At 48.6% G+C, this 16,584-nt stretch overlaps 1 protein-coding gene across 1 annotated transcript in view; it reads left to right on the forward strand.

Moving 5' to 3' along the window:
- The window catches only part of reck (reversion-inducing-cysteine-rich protein with kazal motifs), an 87,699-nt gene extending 85,957 nt beyond the window's left edge, over positions 1 to 1,742 (forward strand). Inside the window, exon 21 of the mRNA XM_056269652.1 lies at positions 609 to 1,742. Coding sequence (XP_056125627.1) covers positions 609 to 827 — 219 coding nt within the window. The 3' untranslated portion in view covers positions 828 to 1,742. The remainder of the gene's footprint in view (positions 1 to 608) is intronic.
- Positions 1,743 to 16,584: the final 14,842 nt, after the last annotated feature.

Raw genomic sequence — 16,584 nt, forward strand, 5'->3', positions numbered from 1 at the left:
CTGACCACAACTGACCACAACTGATCACAACCAACCACAACCGACCACAACCGACCACAACTGATCACAACCGATCACAACCGACCACAACCGATCACAACTGACCACAACTGATCACAACTGACCACAACTGATTACAACTGAATAAGTTATTAAAATAATAAAAACCGAAATGCTCGCTTGAATTCATGCACAACATTATAATGCACAGAATGAAAAATGGATTCCCCCAGTCATCTCAATGGCAAAAGTGTCCTAATTTCCCAGAATTCACTCTGTCACTACCTAGTGAAAACATTATTTATTAATTAATTATTTTTTAAAGATCTATCCATTAAAAATGATTGTTGTCTGGATATGAAGTAATAATTTAGAGTATTTTCACGGTTTCTCTGTTTAACATCAGTGTTAGTATGAAGCCGTGTTGTTCATCTGTGTCCCGGTGATGAACGAGCGTCTCTCCCGGCGCAGGCTTTCACACTCTTGCATCATGAGCTCCAGATGCTCCCGCAACTGCCTAAAAATATTAAAGCTGTCTACAAGGACTTAATGCCCTATTTCTGCCCAGTGGAACTGAACGATGTGTGTGTGTGTGTGTGTGTGTGCAGATTGAAGCCTGCAGTAAGGAGGCAGAGAAGATCGACGCGCTCATCAACTCGGGCAGCCCGACGCTGGTGTCCCACGTGCCTCTGTCGGCGTTCCTGCACTCGGAGCTCCAGCTCTCCACCGTCAGCTTCTCGTCCGCCTCATCCCTCTCTCTCTCCCTCTGCCTGCTCTCCTCCGCCCTCATCCTGTCTTTCCACATCCTTACTCCTCATGACCTCTGACCTTCACAGGTCACCTGACTGGACACTGTCCCAGTCGACTCTGACCATTACGCTGCAAACTGACAATCAAGTCCAGCATCAGCATCAGGAGATGGACTTTCTTCTCACTATGAAGGACCTTCTCAAAAGGAAGATGTTTCTCAAGGTCGAGTGAAGCCGGAAACGGAAGAAAGGTGTCGAGTTCAGACGATTGCTGCTTTTAGATCTCTCACGGACCCGATTTACTCAAGCACATATCGGCTTTCTATAGAAGCCTGGTTCTGCCACGGAATAAAAAAATGTAAAAAGGTAATTGCGACTTTTAATTTCTTTGTTTTTAAACTTTTTTACTTTTTTCCCCGCAATTGTGAGTTCATATCACGCAATTCTGAGAAAAAAAGTCAGAATAGTCACTTAAAAAGTCGCAACTGCAAAAAAAGGTCAAAATTTGCTATAATAAGTCAAAATTATGAGGTAAAAAGTCGCAATAGTGAGAAAAAATCTGAACTGAGTCGCAATTGTGATAATTCTTTTTTAAATGAGTAATTCGCAATTGCGATAAAAAGTCAGAATCGTGAGTTAAAAGTCGCAATTGCGAGAAAGGTCAGAATTTAGTTAAAGTTGTTTCATTTTTTGTTCTGTGGCAGAAACAAGCTTCCACAGCTTTCAAGTGGCCTGAGGATAAGTGTTTTTTTTTTTAAATATGATATATTGTATTGTTCCTTTAATGTTGATCAATTAAAAACCCCCAGAAAAGAGGAGCCCAGCCATGTAAACAAATATGACAATCGTACTGCTTATCCGTAAAGTGGTAAACACAATATGCCTTGCTTATAAATTTATATATATAAATAAATGTATGTGTATAGATTTTTTTTAAATGAAGTATTGCAAAACCTTTATGTTCATAAGAGAAGCAAAATGTTCTATTTTGAGATGTTTGATTGACGGTGTTGTCGTGTTGTGTTTCTGTCTGCACCACATTAAGGGCCCTTGTTTCCATCAGTATTATTTGGCTTAGGCAGCTGTGTAGCAGTGTAGGGCCGTACTGTGTCCTGTCCGTCTTACTGTATGTGTGTAACACTTCCCATGTATATTTTTATATGATAATAATAAATGTGATCATATTGCCGAAGGATTTCATCTGAATGGTCTAGTTTATATCCTGGTTTAGACTGTCACACAAGCAAATGATGAAACCATCTACGCTATACTTGGTGTCAGTAAAAATCTGTTTTGAAAGAAATTAATACATTTATTCATCAAGGACGCATTAAATTAATCAAAAGTGACAGTAAAGACATTTATAATGTTACAAAATATTCTATTTCAAATAAATGCTGTTCTTTTGAACTTTCTATTCATCAGAGAATCCTGAAAAATAAAATATATGACGGTTTCCACAGAAATCTGAAGCAGCACGACTGTTTTCAACACTGATAATAATCATAAATGTGTCTTGAGCATCAGATCCTCATATTAGAGTGATTTCTGAAGGATCATGTGACACTGAAGACTGGAGTAATGATGCTGAAATTCAGCTTTGATCACAGGAATAAATTACACTTTACTGTATATTCACATAGAAAACAGATGATTTACACTGGAGTAATATTTCACTGTTTTACTGTATTTCTGATCTAATAAACGCAGCTTTGGTGAGCAGAAGAAACTCTTTCAGAAACATTAAAAACTCTTGCCTACCTAAACAATATTATAACCATTATAGATCATTAACTATTACTTAAATTATATATATCTACACTCACCTAAAGGATTATTAGGAACACCATACTAATACTGTGTTTGACCCCCTTTCGCCTTCAGAACTGCCTTAATTCTACGTGGCATTGATTCAACAAGGTGCTGAAAGCATTCTTTAGAAATATTGGCCCATATTGATAGGATAGCATCTTGCAGTTGATGGAGATTTGTGGGATGCACATCCAGGGCACGAAGCTCCCGTTCCACCACATCCCAAAGATGCTCTATTGGGTTGAGATCTGGTGACTGTGGAGGCCATTTTAGTACAATGAACTCATTGTCATGTTCAAGAAACCAATTTGAAATGATTCGAGCTTTGTGACATGGTGCATTATCCTGCTGGAAGTAGCCATCAGAGGATGGGTACATGGTGGCCATAAAGGGATGGACATGGTCAGAAACAATGCTCAGGTAGGCCGTGGCATTTAAGCGATGCCCAATTGGCACTAAGGGGCCTAAAGTGTGCCAAGAAAACATCCCCCACACCATTACACCACCACCACCAGCCTGCACAGTGGTAACAAGGCATGATGGATCCATGTTCTCATTCTGTTTACGCCAAATTCTGACTCTACCATCTGAATGTCTCAACAGAAATCGAGACTCATCAGACCAGGCAACATTTTTCCAGTCTTCAACTGTCCAATTTTGGTGAGCTCTTGCAAACTGTAGCCTCTTTTTCCTATTTGTAGTGGAGATGAGTGGTACCCGGTGGGGTCTTCTGCTGTTGTAGCCCATCCGCCTCAAGGTTGTGCGTGTTGTGGCTTCACAAATGCTTTGCTGCATACCTCGGTTGTAACGAGTGGTTATTTCAGTCAAAGTTGCTCTTCTATCAGCTTGAATCAGTCGGCCCATTCTCCTCTGACCTCTAGCATCAACAAGGCATTTTCGCCCACAGGACTGCCGCATACTGGATGTTTTTCCCTTTTCACACCATTCTTTGTAAACCCTAGAAATGGTTGTGCGTGAAAATCCCAGTAACTGAGCAGATTGTGAAATACTCAGACCGGCCCGTCTGGCACCAACAACCATGCCACGCTCAAAATTGCTTAAATCACCTTTCTTTCCCATTCTGACATTCAGTTTGGAGTTCAGGAGATTGTCTTGACCAGGACCACACCCCTAAATGCATTGAGGCAACTGCCATGTGATTGGTTGATTAGATAATTGCATTAATGAGAAATTGAACAGGTGTTCCTAATAATCCTTTAGGTGAGTGTATATAGGGTTATATATTATAGGGTTATAATATATATATATATATATATATATATATATATACACGTATACAGGGGAAAATCAAATAAACAGTGTAACAGTTGGTTTCAGCAACAAAAAGTGATATACATCAACGTACCACTATTCAGAAGCTTTTAACAACAAAAAGAAACAAAGTGGGTAAGTTTTGAAATAAACCACAACTGATCAACAGCAGCAATGTACAGAAACAACAAACATATCAAATCCAACCAGCAGGAACAACAAGCCTTCCTTCAGTGGAGATCAGTAGCTGCGTTTACATGGACACTTATAATCGGATTGACGGCTCAATCGGACTAAAAAACCGTCATGTAAACACCTTAATCGATCCGATTGAAAGGGATGGTTTACTCCTTTTGTAATCCGATCGAGATAACATGTAAACACTTGATCGGATTGAAAACCGAAACTAAAAGGACTGCGCATGTGCAATGACGTTGAAATAGCGTAATGACGTATGACGCACGGACGAGCTGTTCTTCCTGTTGAATAAAGTGAATATAAATCAAGGGGGTAATCCATCGAGCGGAAATTGAAGCCGGCCGGGTGCCGCCATGTTGTAGCAGAACTTCACTTGCGTTAGCATTTCCATTGACTCCCATTCATTTTGGCGTCACTTTGACAGCGAATAACTTTACATCTGAGGCGTTTAAAGACTCCATTTGTCCATTATTTATTTCTAAAGAAACACGACAATGTATAAAGGGCTCCATTACCTTCTATGTTACATTATGGCCCCGTAGAAACAGTTTTAGTAAAAATAGGCTAACGATTGCGTCATAACCACTCGACTCTCTGTCGCGCTGTACAGAAGTTACCGTACAGACAGGAGGAGAAGCTCGCAGGCGATCGGGGGGACGTCCCGTCAAGAGAGAAGCCCATAGATAATGAGTCCATAAAAGCAACGGGATACTTACTCCTGCTCACTCACGATAAAGGACTCTTTGCTCAAGTTCCCCGTCTCTGCAAAATTAACGTTGGCAATTTTCACGCACAGCTACTAGAAGATTAACGTCTGTCAGACAGGTTGCTTACGTCATCAAGCTTAGTTTGAGTCGGTCTGAGTCTGCGCGTCAGGAACGGAAGTGCTCAAAAATCGCTAAAAATGGGCTTCAACTGTCTCAACTGAGTTCCAATGAGATGCTCTGTCCACTTCTTATACTGTCTATGATATAAATGAGTGTTCCGTTATTAAAAAATTCTCATTTTACTCAGCGTCTGTGAAGTGAAGCAGGACAACGTCCCACCAGTGCTTGTTTCAGACTCTCATCCATGGACGACTGGTTTTGGGCGCGGGTTTTACTGCGTGATCAATAAGCAACACGGCAAAACGGTTCATGCTCATCGTCTCCAAATCATGACCATGCAGAGACGGATATATATTAAGTCTACTGTTTAAAAAATATAAAGAACCAATAAAGGAGAATAGTTATGCGCGAACAGCGGCATATTCGTGCAGTGTGCGCATGTCAAAAAATCAATTCCGATTTGAATCTTGTGAAATATAAACGCGCACATTACTTTATTTATAGTTCATGTAAACACCGTGTTCGGATTCGTCAATCGGATTGATTTCATTCCGATTAAACCATGTAAACGCAGCAGGCTTTATACTCTTCTTTTCCTGTGAAGACCAATCCCAACCGAGCAGTCCTCAGCAGGTGATCATCTCAGCTGGCTTTACCTGCACAGAAGAAGGCGGAGAAACAACCACTACTGCCACCTAGTGGCCTGACACACATAATATAGAAAAACATCAAATAAGATTACACTGTAGGAGTAACAATCTGTTTATATCTGTTTATATCTATTCTCTTCTCTGGGTGTGTGTGTTTCGCATCACTCAAAGCCCTCGTCTTCAGAACACACAGTCCTTCAGCAGAGACTGTTCTGAGATCAGAGGAATCTGATGATCTGTGACAGCAGGGAGCTCACAATCATATACTCTTTTCACTTTTATTAATAAACAATGCCTAAAAATGTAACAAAACAAAAGAAAACAGAATGATTTTCAAGATTTCTTTTTTTATGTTCCACAGAAGACAGAGAGTCGGAGGTTTGGAGCGACACGAGGGAGCGTGAAGCACAGCATGTTCATTTCTGGACTGTTTCAAATCAACCATTTAAAATGACACTGTTGTTCTTTTGCTGTTTTAGTTTCCAAGACTTTTTATAGCCTAAAGTCTGGCAGTTTTCCTTTATTGCAATATTGAGTGACACAACATATTGTACGTGGGTTAATCTGAGCCGCTTTCACCAAAACAGGAAGTGACTGTCAGTTCTCAAGAAAAGCCAGAGCGATGACATCATCAGATGACCACTGCAAACACACACGAGTGCAGGACTCTCAAGTGTCACTCATTGAGCGTGACAGTCACTCATTTCGGTCTTTTGTCACGCTCTCCCGCCACACATTGTATTTCTCACGCTGAAAAACTATTTGTAATATATTTAATATACCGCAGCTCCCAAAAGCTCTGGCCGCGCCGCTCTCACTGTGGAACCGGCATGAATCAAGCGCGTTTCCTCTGGTGTTGTTTGTCGAGCTACACAACAGCCAATCAGAAAATAGCACTATTGTATCTGGGTAAGATTTAACGCAACAACCAATGACATAAATGTATCAAATGTAAATGTATCTCAGACACACGAGTGTGAGCGCTTCAGGTGTGTGAGATCTCAGACACACGAGTGTGAGCGCTTCAGGTGTGAGAGATCTCAGACACACGAGTGTGAGCGCTTCAGGTGTGAGAGATCTCAGACACACGAGTGTGAGCGCTTCAGGTGTGTGAGATCTCAGACACACGAGTGTGAACGCTTCAGGTGTGAGAGATCTCAGACACACGAGTGTGAGCGCTTCAGGTGTGAGAGATCTCAGACACACGAGTGTGAGCGCTTCAGGTGTGTGAGATCTCAGACACACGAGTGTGAGCGCTTCAGGTGTGAGAGATCTCAGACACACGAGTGTGAGCGCTTCAGGTGTGAGAGATCTCAGACACACGAGTGTGAGCGCTTCAGGTGTGTGAGATCTCAGACACACGAGTGTGAGCGCTTCAGGTGTGTGAGATCTCAGACACACGAGTGTGAGCGCTTCAGGTGTGTGAGATCTCAGACGCACGAGTGTGAACGCTTCAGGTGTGAGAGATCTCAGACACACGAGTGTGAGCGCTTCAGGTGTGTGAGATCTCAGACACACGAGTGTGAACGCTTCAGGTGTGAGAGATCTCAGACACACGAGTGTGAGCGCTTCAGGTGTGAGAGATCTCAGACACACGAGTGTGAGCGCTTCAGGTGTGTGAGATCTCAGACACACGAGTGTGAGCGCTTCAGGTGTGTGAGATCTCAGACACACGAGTGTGAGCGCTTCAGGTGTGAGAGATCTCAGACACACGAGTGTGAGCGCTTCAGGTGTGAGAGATCTCAGACACACGAGTGTGAGCGCTTCAGGTGTGTGAGATCTCAGACACACGAGTGTGAGCGCTTCAGGTGTGAGAGATCTCAGACACACGAGTGTGAGCGCTTCAGGTGTGAGAGATCTCAGACACACGAGTGTGAGCGCTTCAGGTGTGTGAGATCTCAGACACACGAGTGTGAGCGCTTCAGGTGTGTGAGATCTCAGACACACGAGTGTGAACGCTTCAGGTGTGTGAGATCTCAGACACACGAGTGTGAGCGCTTCAGGTGTGAGAGATCTCAGACACACGAGTGTGAGCGCTTCAGGTGTGAGAGATCTCAGACACACGAGTGTGAGCGCTTCAGGTGTGTGAGATCTCAGACACACGAGTGTGAGCGCTTCAGGTGTGAGAGATCTCAGACACACGAGTGTGAGCGCTTCAGGTGTGTGAGATCTCAGACACACGAGTGTGAGCGCTTCAGGTTTGAGAGATCTCAGACACACGAGTGTGAGCGCTTCAGGTGTGAGAGATCTCAGACACACGAGTGTGAGCGCTTCAGGTGTGTGAGATCTCAGACACACGAGTGTGAGCGCTTCAGGTGTGAGAGATCTCAGACACACGAGTGTGAGCGCTTCAGGTGTGTGAGATCTCAGACACACGAGTGTGAGCGCTTCAGGTGTGTGAGATCTCAGACACACGAGTGTGAGCGCTTCAGGTGTGTGAGATCTCAGACACACGAGTGTGAGCGCTTCAGGTGTGAGAGATCTCAGACACACGAGTGTGAGCGCTTCAGGTGTGAGAGATCTCAGACACACGAGTGTGAGCGCTTCAGGTGTGAGAGATCTCAGACACACGAGTGTGAGCGCTTCAGGTGTGAGAGATCTCAGACACACGAGTGTGAGCGCTTCAGGTGTGAGAGATCTCAGACACACGAGTGTGAGCGCTTCAGGTGTGTGAGATCTCAGACACACGAGTGTGAGCGCTTCAGGTGTGAGAGATCTCAGACACACGAGTGTGAGCGCTTCAGGTGTGAGAGATCTCAGACACACGAGTGTGAGCGCTTCAGGTGTGAGAGATCTCAGACACACGAGTGTGAGCGCTTCAGGTGTGAGAGATCTCAGACACACGAGTGTGAGCGCTTCAGGTGTGAGAGATCTCAGACACACGAGTGTGAGCGCTTCAGGTGTGAGAGATCTCAGACGCACGAGTGTGAGCGCTTCAGGTGTGTGAGATCTCAGACGCACGAGTGTGAACGCTTCAGGTGTGTGAGATCTCAGACACACGAGTGTGAGCGCTTCAGGTGTGTGAGATCTCAGACACACGAGTGTGAACGCTTCAGGTGTGAGAGATCTCAGACACACGAGTGTGAGCGCTTCAGGTGTGTGAGATCTCAGACACACGAGTGTGAGCGCTTCAGGTGTGTGAGATCTCAGACACACGAGTGTGAGCGCTTCAGGTGTGTGAGATCTCAGACACACGAGTGTGAGCGCTTCAGGTGTGAGAGATCTCAGACACACGAGTGTGAACGCTTCAGGTGTGAGAGATCTCAGACACACGAGTGTGAGCGCTTCAGGTGTGAGAGATCTCAGACACACGAGTGTGAACGCTTCAGGTGTGAGAGATCTCAGACACACGAGTGTGAGCGCTTCAGGTGTGAGAGATCTCAGACACACGAGTGTGAGCGCTTCAGGTGTGTGAGATCTCAGACACACGAGTGTGAGCGCTTCAGGTGTGAGAGATCTCAGACACACGAGTGTGAGCGCTTCAGGTGTGTGAGATCTCAGACACACGAGTGTGAGCGCTTCAGGTGTGTGAGATCTCAGACACACGAGTGTGAGCGCTTCAGGTGTGTGAGATCTCAGACACACGAGTGTGAGCGCTTCAGGTGTGTGAGATCTCAGACACACGAGTGTGAGCGCTTCAGGTGTGTGAGATCTCAGACACACGAGTGTGAGCGCTTCAGGTGTGTGAGATCTCAGACACACGAGTGTGAGCGCTTCAGGTGTGAGAGATCTCAGACACACGAGTGTGAGCGCTTCAGGTGTGTGAGATCTCAGACACACGAGTGTGAGCGCTTCAGGTGTGAGAGATCTCAGACACACGAGTGTGAACGCTTCAGGTGTGAGAGATCTCAGACACACGAGTGTGAGCGCTTCAGGTGTGTGAGATCTCAGACACACGAGTGTGAGCGCTTCAGGTGTGAGAGATCTCAGACACACGAGTGTGAGCGCTTCAGGTGTGTGAGATCTCAGACACACGAGTGTGAGCGCTTCAGGTGTGAGAGATCTCAGACACACGAGTGTGAGCGCTTCAGGTGTGTGAGATCTCAGACACACGAGTGTGAGCGCTTCAGGTGTGTGAGATCTCAGACACACGAGTGTGAGCGCTTCAGGTGTGTGAGATCTCAGACACACGAGTGTGAGCGCTTCAGGTGTGTGAGATCTCAGACACACGAGTGTGAGCGCTTCAGGTGTGAGAGATCTCAGACACACGAGTGTGAGCGCTTCAGGTGTGTGAGATCTCAGACACACGAGTGTGAGCGCTTCAGGTGTGAGAGATCTCAGACACACGAGTGTGAGCGCTTCAGGTGTGTGAGATCTCAGACACACGAGTGTGAGCGCTTCAGGTGTGAGAGATCTCAGACACACGAGTGTGAGCGCTTCAGGTGTGAGAGATCTCAGACGCACGAGTGTGAGCGCTTCAGGTGTGTGAGATCTCAGACACACGAGTGTGAGCGCTTCAGGTGTGAGAGATCTCAGACACACGAGTGTGAGCGCTTCAGGTGTGAGAGATCTCAGACGCACGAGTGTGAGCGCTTCAGGTGTGAGAGATCTCAGACACACGAGTGTGAGCGCTTCAGGTGTGAGAGATCTCAGACACACGAGTGTGAGCGCTTCAGGTTTGAGAGATCTCAAACACACGAGTGTGAGCGCTTCAGGTGTGTGAGATCTCAGACACACGAGTGTGAGCGCTTCAGGTGTGAGAGATCTCAGACACACGAGTGTGAGCGCTTCAGGTGTGAGAGATCTCAGACACACGAGTGTGAGCGCTTCAGGTGTGAGAGATCTCAGACACACGAGTGTGAGCGCTTCAGGTGTGTGAGATCTCAGACACACGAGTGTGAGCGCTTCAGGTGTGTGAGATCTCAGACACACGAGTGTGAGCGCTTCAGGTGTGAGAGATCTCAGACACACGAGTGTGAGCGCTTCAGGTTTGAGAGATCTCAGACACACGAGTGTGAGCGCTTCAGGTTTGAGAGATCTCAAACACACGAGTGTGAGCGCTTCAGGTGTGTGAGATCTCAGACACACGAGTGTGAGCGCTTCAGGTTTGAGAGATCTCAGACACTCGAGTGTGAGCGCTTCAGGTGTGTGAGATCTCAGACACACGAGTGTGAGCGCTTCAGGTTTGAGAGATCTCAGACACACGAGTGTGAGCGCTTCAGGTGTGTGAGATCTCAGACACACGAGTGTGAGCGCTTCAGGTGTGTGAGATCTCAGACACACGAGTGTGAGCGCTTCAGGTGTGAGAGATCTCAGACACACGAGTGTGAGCGCTTCAGGTGTGAGAGATCTCAGACACACGAGTGTGAGCGCTTCAGGTTTGAGAGATCTCAGACACACGAGTGTGAGCGCTTCAGGTTTGAGAGATCTCAGACACACGAGTGTGAGCGCTTCAGGTGTGAGAGATCTCAGACACTCGAGTGTGAGCGCTTCAGGTGTGAGAGATCTCAGACACACGAGTGTGAGCGCTTCAGGTTTGAGAGATCTCAGACACTCGAGTGTGAGCGCTTCAGGTGTGAGAGATCTCAAACACACGAGTGTGAGCGCTTCAGGTGTGTGAGATCTCAGACACACGAGTGTGAGCGCTTCAGGTTTGAGAGATCTCAGACACTCGAGTGTGAGCGCTTCAGGTGTGTGAGATCTCAGACACACGAGTGTGAGCGCTTCAGGTGTGTGAGATCTCAGACACACGAGTGTGAGCGCTTCAGGTTTGAGAGATCTCAGACACACGAGTGTGAGCGCTTCAGGTGTGTGAGATCTCAGACACACGAGTGTGAGCGCTTCAGGTGTGAGAGATCTCAGACACACGAGTGTGAGCGCTTCAGGTGTGTGAGATCTCAGACACACGAGTGTGAGCGCTTCAGGTGTGAGAGATCTCAGACACACGAGTGTGAGCGCTTCAGGTGTGAGAGATCTCAGACACACGAGTGTGAGCGCTTCAGGTGTGAGAGATCTCAGACACACGAGTGTGAGCGCTTCAGGTGTGAGAGATCTCAGACACACGAGTGTGAGCGCTTCAGGTGTGTGAGATCTCAGACACACGAGTGTGAGCGCTTCAGGTGTGTGAGATCTCAGACACACGAGTGTGAGCGCTTCAGGTGTGTGAGATCTCAGACACACGAGTGTGAGCGCTTCAGGTGTGTGAGATCTCAGACACACGAGTGTGAGCGCTTCAGGTGTGTGAGATCTCAGACACACGAGTGTGAGCGCTTCAGGTGTGTGAGATCTCAGACACACGAGTGTGAGCGCTTCAGGTGTGTGAGATCTCAGACACACGAGTGTGAGCGCTTCAGGTGTGAGAGATCTCAGACACACGAGTGTGAGCGCTTCAGGTGTGTGAGATCTCAGACACACGAGTGTGAGCGCTTCAGGTGTGTGAGATCTCAGACACACGAGTGTGAGCGCTTCAGGTGTGTGAGATCTCAGACACTCGAGTGTGAGCGCTTCAGGTGTGTGAGATCTCAGACACACGAGTGTGAACGCTTCAGGTGTGTGAGATCTCAGACACACGAGTGTGAGCGCTTCAGGTGTGTGAGATCTCAGACACACGAGTGTGAGCGCTTCAGGTGTGTGAGATCTCAGACACACGAGTGTGAGCGCTTCAGGTTTGAGAGATCTCAGACACACGAGTGTGAGCGCTTCAGGTGTGTGAGATCTCAGACACACGAGTGTGAGCGCTTCAGGTGTGAGAGATCTCAGACACACGAGTGTGAGCGCTTCAGGTGTGTGAGATCTCAGACACACGAGTGTGAGCGCTTCAGGTGTGTGAGATCTCAGACACACGAGTGTAAGCGCTTCAGGTGTGTGAGATCTCAGACACACGAGTGTGAGCGCTTCAGGTGTGAGAGATCTCAGACACACGAGTGTGAGCGCTTCAGGTGTGAGAGATCTCAGACACACGAGTGTGAGCGCTTCAGGTGTGTGAGATCTCAGACACACGAGTGTGAGCGCTTCAGGTGTGAGAGATCTCAGACACACGAGTGTGAGCGCTTCAGGTGTGAGAGATCTCAGACACACGAGTGTGAGCGCTTCAGGTGTGAGAGATCTCAGACACACGAGTGTGAGCGCTTCAGGTGTGTGAGATCTCAGACACACGAGTGTGAGCGCTTCAGGTGTGTGAGATCTCAGACACACGAGTGTGAGCGCTTCAGGTGTGAGAGATCTCAGACACACGAGTGTGAGCGCTTCAGGTGTGTGAGATCTCAGACACTCGAGTGTGAGCGCTTCAGGTGTGTGAGATCTCAGACACACGAGTGTGAACGCTTCAGGTGTGTGAGATCTCAGACACACGAGTGTGAGCGCTTCAGGTGTGTGAGATCTCAGACACACGAGTGTGAGCGCTTCAGGTGTGTGAGATCTCAGACACACGAGTGTGAGCGCTTCAGGTTTGAGAGATCTCAGACACACGAGTGTGAGCGCTTCAGGTGTGTGAGATCTCAGACACACGAGTGTGAGCGCTTCAGGTGTGAGAGATCTCAGACACACGAGTGTGAGCGCTTCAGGTGTGTGAGATCTCAGACACACGAGTGTGAGCGCTTCAGGTGTGTGAGATCTCAGACACACGAGTGTGAGCGCTTCAGGTGTGAGAGATCTCAGACACACGAGTGTGAGCGCTTCAGGTGTGAGAGATCTCAGACACACGAGTGTGAGCGCTTCAGGTGTGAGAGATCTCAGACACACGAGTGTGAGCGCTTCAGGTGTGTGAGATCTCAGACACACGAGTGTGAGCGCTTCAGGTGTGTGAGATCTCAGACACACGAGTGTGAGCGCTTCAGGTGTGTGAGATCTCAGACACACGAGTGTGAGCGCTTCAGGTGTGAGAGATCTCAGACACACGAGTGTGAGCGCTTCAGGTGTGAGAGATCTCAGACACACGAGTGTGAGCGCTTCAGGTGTGTGAGATCTCAGACACACGAGTGTGAGCGCTTCAGGTGTGAGAGATCTCAGACACACGAGTGTGAGCGCTTCAGGTGTGTGAGATCTCAGACACGAGTGTGAGCGCTTCAGGTGTGTGAGATCTCAGACACACGAGTGTGAGCGCTTCAGGTGTGAGAGATCTCAGACACACGAGTGTGAGCGCTTCAGGTGTGAGAGATCTCAGACACACGAGTGTGAGCGCTTCAGGTGTGAGAGATCTCAGACACACGAGTGTGAGCGCTTCAGGTGTGAGAGATCTCAGACACACGAGTGTGAGCGCTTCAGGTGTGTGAGATCTCAGACACACGAGTGTGAGCGCTTCAGGTGTGTGAGATCTCAGACACACGAGTGTGAGCGCTTCAGGTGTGTGAGATCTCAGACACACGAGTGTGAGCGCTTCAGGTGTGTGAGATCTCAGACACACGAGTGTGAGCGCTTCAGGTGTGTGAGATCTCAGACACACGAGTGTGAGCGCTTCAGGTGTGTGAGATCTCAGACACACGAGTGTGAGCGCTTCAGGTGTGAGAGATCTCAGACACACGAGTGTGAGCGCTTCAGGTGTGTGAGATCTCAGACACACGAGTGTGAGCGCTTCAGGTGTGTGAGATCTCAGACACACGAGTGTGAGCGCTTCAGGTGTGTGAGATCTCAGACACACGAGTGTGAGCGCTTCAGGTGTGTGAGATCTCAGACACACGAGTGTGAGCGCTTCAGGTGTGAGAGATCTCAGACACACGAGTGTGAGCGCTTCAGGTGTGAGAGATCTCAGACACACGAGTGTGAGCGCTTCAGGTGTGAGAGATCTCAGACACACGAGTGTGAGCGCTTCAGGTGTGAGAGATCTCAGACACACGAGTGTGAGCGCTTCAGGTGTGTGAGATCTCAGACACACGAGTGTGAGCGCTTCAGGTGTGTGAGATCTCAGACACACGAGTGTGAGCGCTTCAGGTGTGTGAGATCTCAGACACACGAGTGTGAGCGCTTCAGGTGTGTGAGATCTCAGACACACGAGTGTGAGCGCTTCAGGTGTGTGAGATCTCAGACACACGAGTGTGAGCGCTTCAGGTGTGTGAGATCTCAGACACACGAGTGTGAGCGCTTCAGGTGTGAGAGATCTCAGACACACGAGTGTGAGCGCTTCAGGTGTGTGAGATCTCAGACACACGAGTGTGAGCGCTTCAGGTGTGTGAGATCTCAGACACACGAGTGTGAGCGCTTCAGGTGTGAGAGATCTCAGACACACGAGTGTGAACGCTTCAGGTGTGTGAGATCTCAGACACACGAGTGTGAGCGCTTCAGGTGTGAGAGATCTCAGACACACGAGTGTGAGCGCTTCAGGTGTGTGAGATCTCAGACACACGAGTGTGAGCGCTTCAGGTGTGTGAGATCTCAGACACACGAGTGTGAGCGCTTCAGGTGTGAGAGATCTCAGACACACGAGTGTGAACGCTTCAGGTGTGAGAGATCTCAGACACACGAGTGTGAGCGCTTCAGGTGTGAGAGATCTCAGACACACGAGTGTGAACGCTTCAGGTGTGAGAGATCTCAGACACACGAGTGTGAAGCGCTTCAGGTGTGTGAGATCTCAGACACACGAGTGTGAGCGCTTCAGGTGTGTGAGATCTCAGGACACACGAGTGTGAGCGCTTCAGGTGTGTGAGATCTCAGACACACGAGTGTGAGCGCTTCAGGTGTGTGAGATCTCAGACACACGAGTGTGAGCGCTTCAGGTGTGAGAGATCTCAGACACACGAGTGTGAGCGCTTCAGGTGTGTGAGATCTCAGACACACGAGTGTGAGCGCTTCAGGTGTGAGAGATCTCAGACACACGAGTGTGAGCGCTTCAGGTGTGAGAGATCTCAGACACACGAGTGTGAGCGCTTCAGGTGTGTGAGATCTCAGACGCACGAGTGTGAGCGCTTCAGGTGTGAGAGATCTCAGACACACGAGTGTGAGCGCTTCAGGTGTGAGAGATCTCAGACACACGAGTGTGAGCGCTTCAGGTGTGTGAGATCTCAGACACACGAGTGTGAGCGCTTCAGGTGTGAGAGATCTCAGACACACGAGTGTGAGCGCTTCAGGTGTGTGAGATCTCAGACGCACGAGTGTGAGCGCTTCAGGTGTGTGAGATCTCAGACACACGAGTGTGAGCGCTTCAGGTGTGTGAGATCTCAGACACACGAGTGTGAGCGCTTCAGGTGTGTGAGATCTCAGACACACGAGTGTGAGCGCTTCAGGTGTGTGAGATCTCAGACACACGAGTGTGAGCGCTTCAGGTGTGTGAGATCTCAGACACACGAGTGTGAGCGCTTCAGGTGTGTGAGATCTCAGACACACGAGTGTGAGCGCTTCAGGTGTGAGAGATCTCAGACACACGAGTGTGAGCGCTTCAGGTGTGAGAGATCTCAGACACACGAGTGTGAGCGCTTCAGGTGTGAGAGATCTCAGACACACGAGTGTGAGCGCTTCAGGTGTGAGAGATCTCAGACACACGAGTGTGAGCGCTTCAGGTGTGTGAGATCTCAGACACACGAGTGTGAGCGCTTCAGGTGTGAGAGATCTCAGACACACGAGTGTGAGCGCTTCAGGTGTGAGAGATCTCAGACACACGAGTGTGAGCGCTTCAGGTGTGAGAGATCTCAGACACACGAGTGTGAGCGCTTCAGGTGTGAGAGATCTCAGACACACGAGTGTGAGCGCTTCAGGTGTGTGAGATCTCAGACACACGAGTGTGAGCGCTTCAGGTGTGTGAGATCTCAGACGCACGAGTGTGAGCGCTTCAGGTGTGAGAGATCTCAGACGCACGAGTGTGAGCGCTTCAGGTGTGTGAGATCTCAGACACACGAGTGTGAGCGCTTCAGGTGTGTGAGATCTCAGACACACGAGTGTGAGCGCTTCAGGTGTGTGAGATCTCAGACGCACGAGTGTGAGCGCTTCAGGTGTGTGAGATCTCAGACACACGAGTGTGAGCGCTTCAGGTGTGTGAGATCTCAGACACACGAGTGTGAGCGCTTCAGGTGTGAGAGATCTCAGACGCACGAGTGTGAGCGCTTCAGGTGTGTGAGATCTCAGACACACGAGTGTGAGCGCTTCAGGTGTGTGAGATCTCAGACACACGAGTGTGAGCGCTTCAGGTGTGTGAGATCTCAGACGCACGAG

Source organism: Rhinichthys klamathensis, unplaced genomic scaffold (assembly GCF_029890125.1).
Source record: "Rhinichthys klamathensis goyatoka isolate OS25496 unplaced genomic scaffold, OSU_Roscu_1.1 h1tg000287l_1, whole genome shotgun sequence".
NCBI classification, from domain to species: Eukaryota; Metazoa; Chordata; class Actinopteri; order Cypriniformes; family Leuciscidae; genus Rhinichthys; species Rhinichthys klamathensis.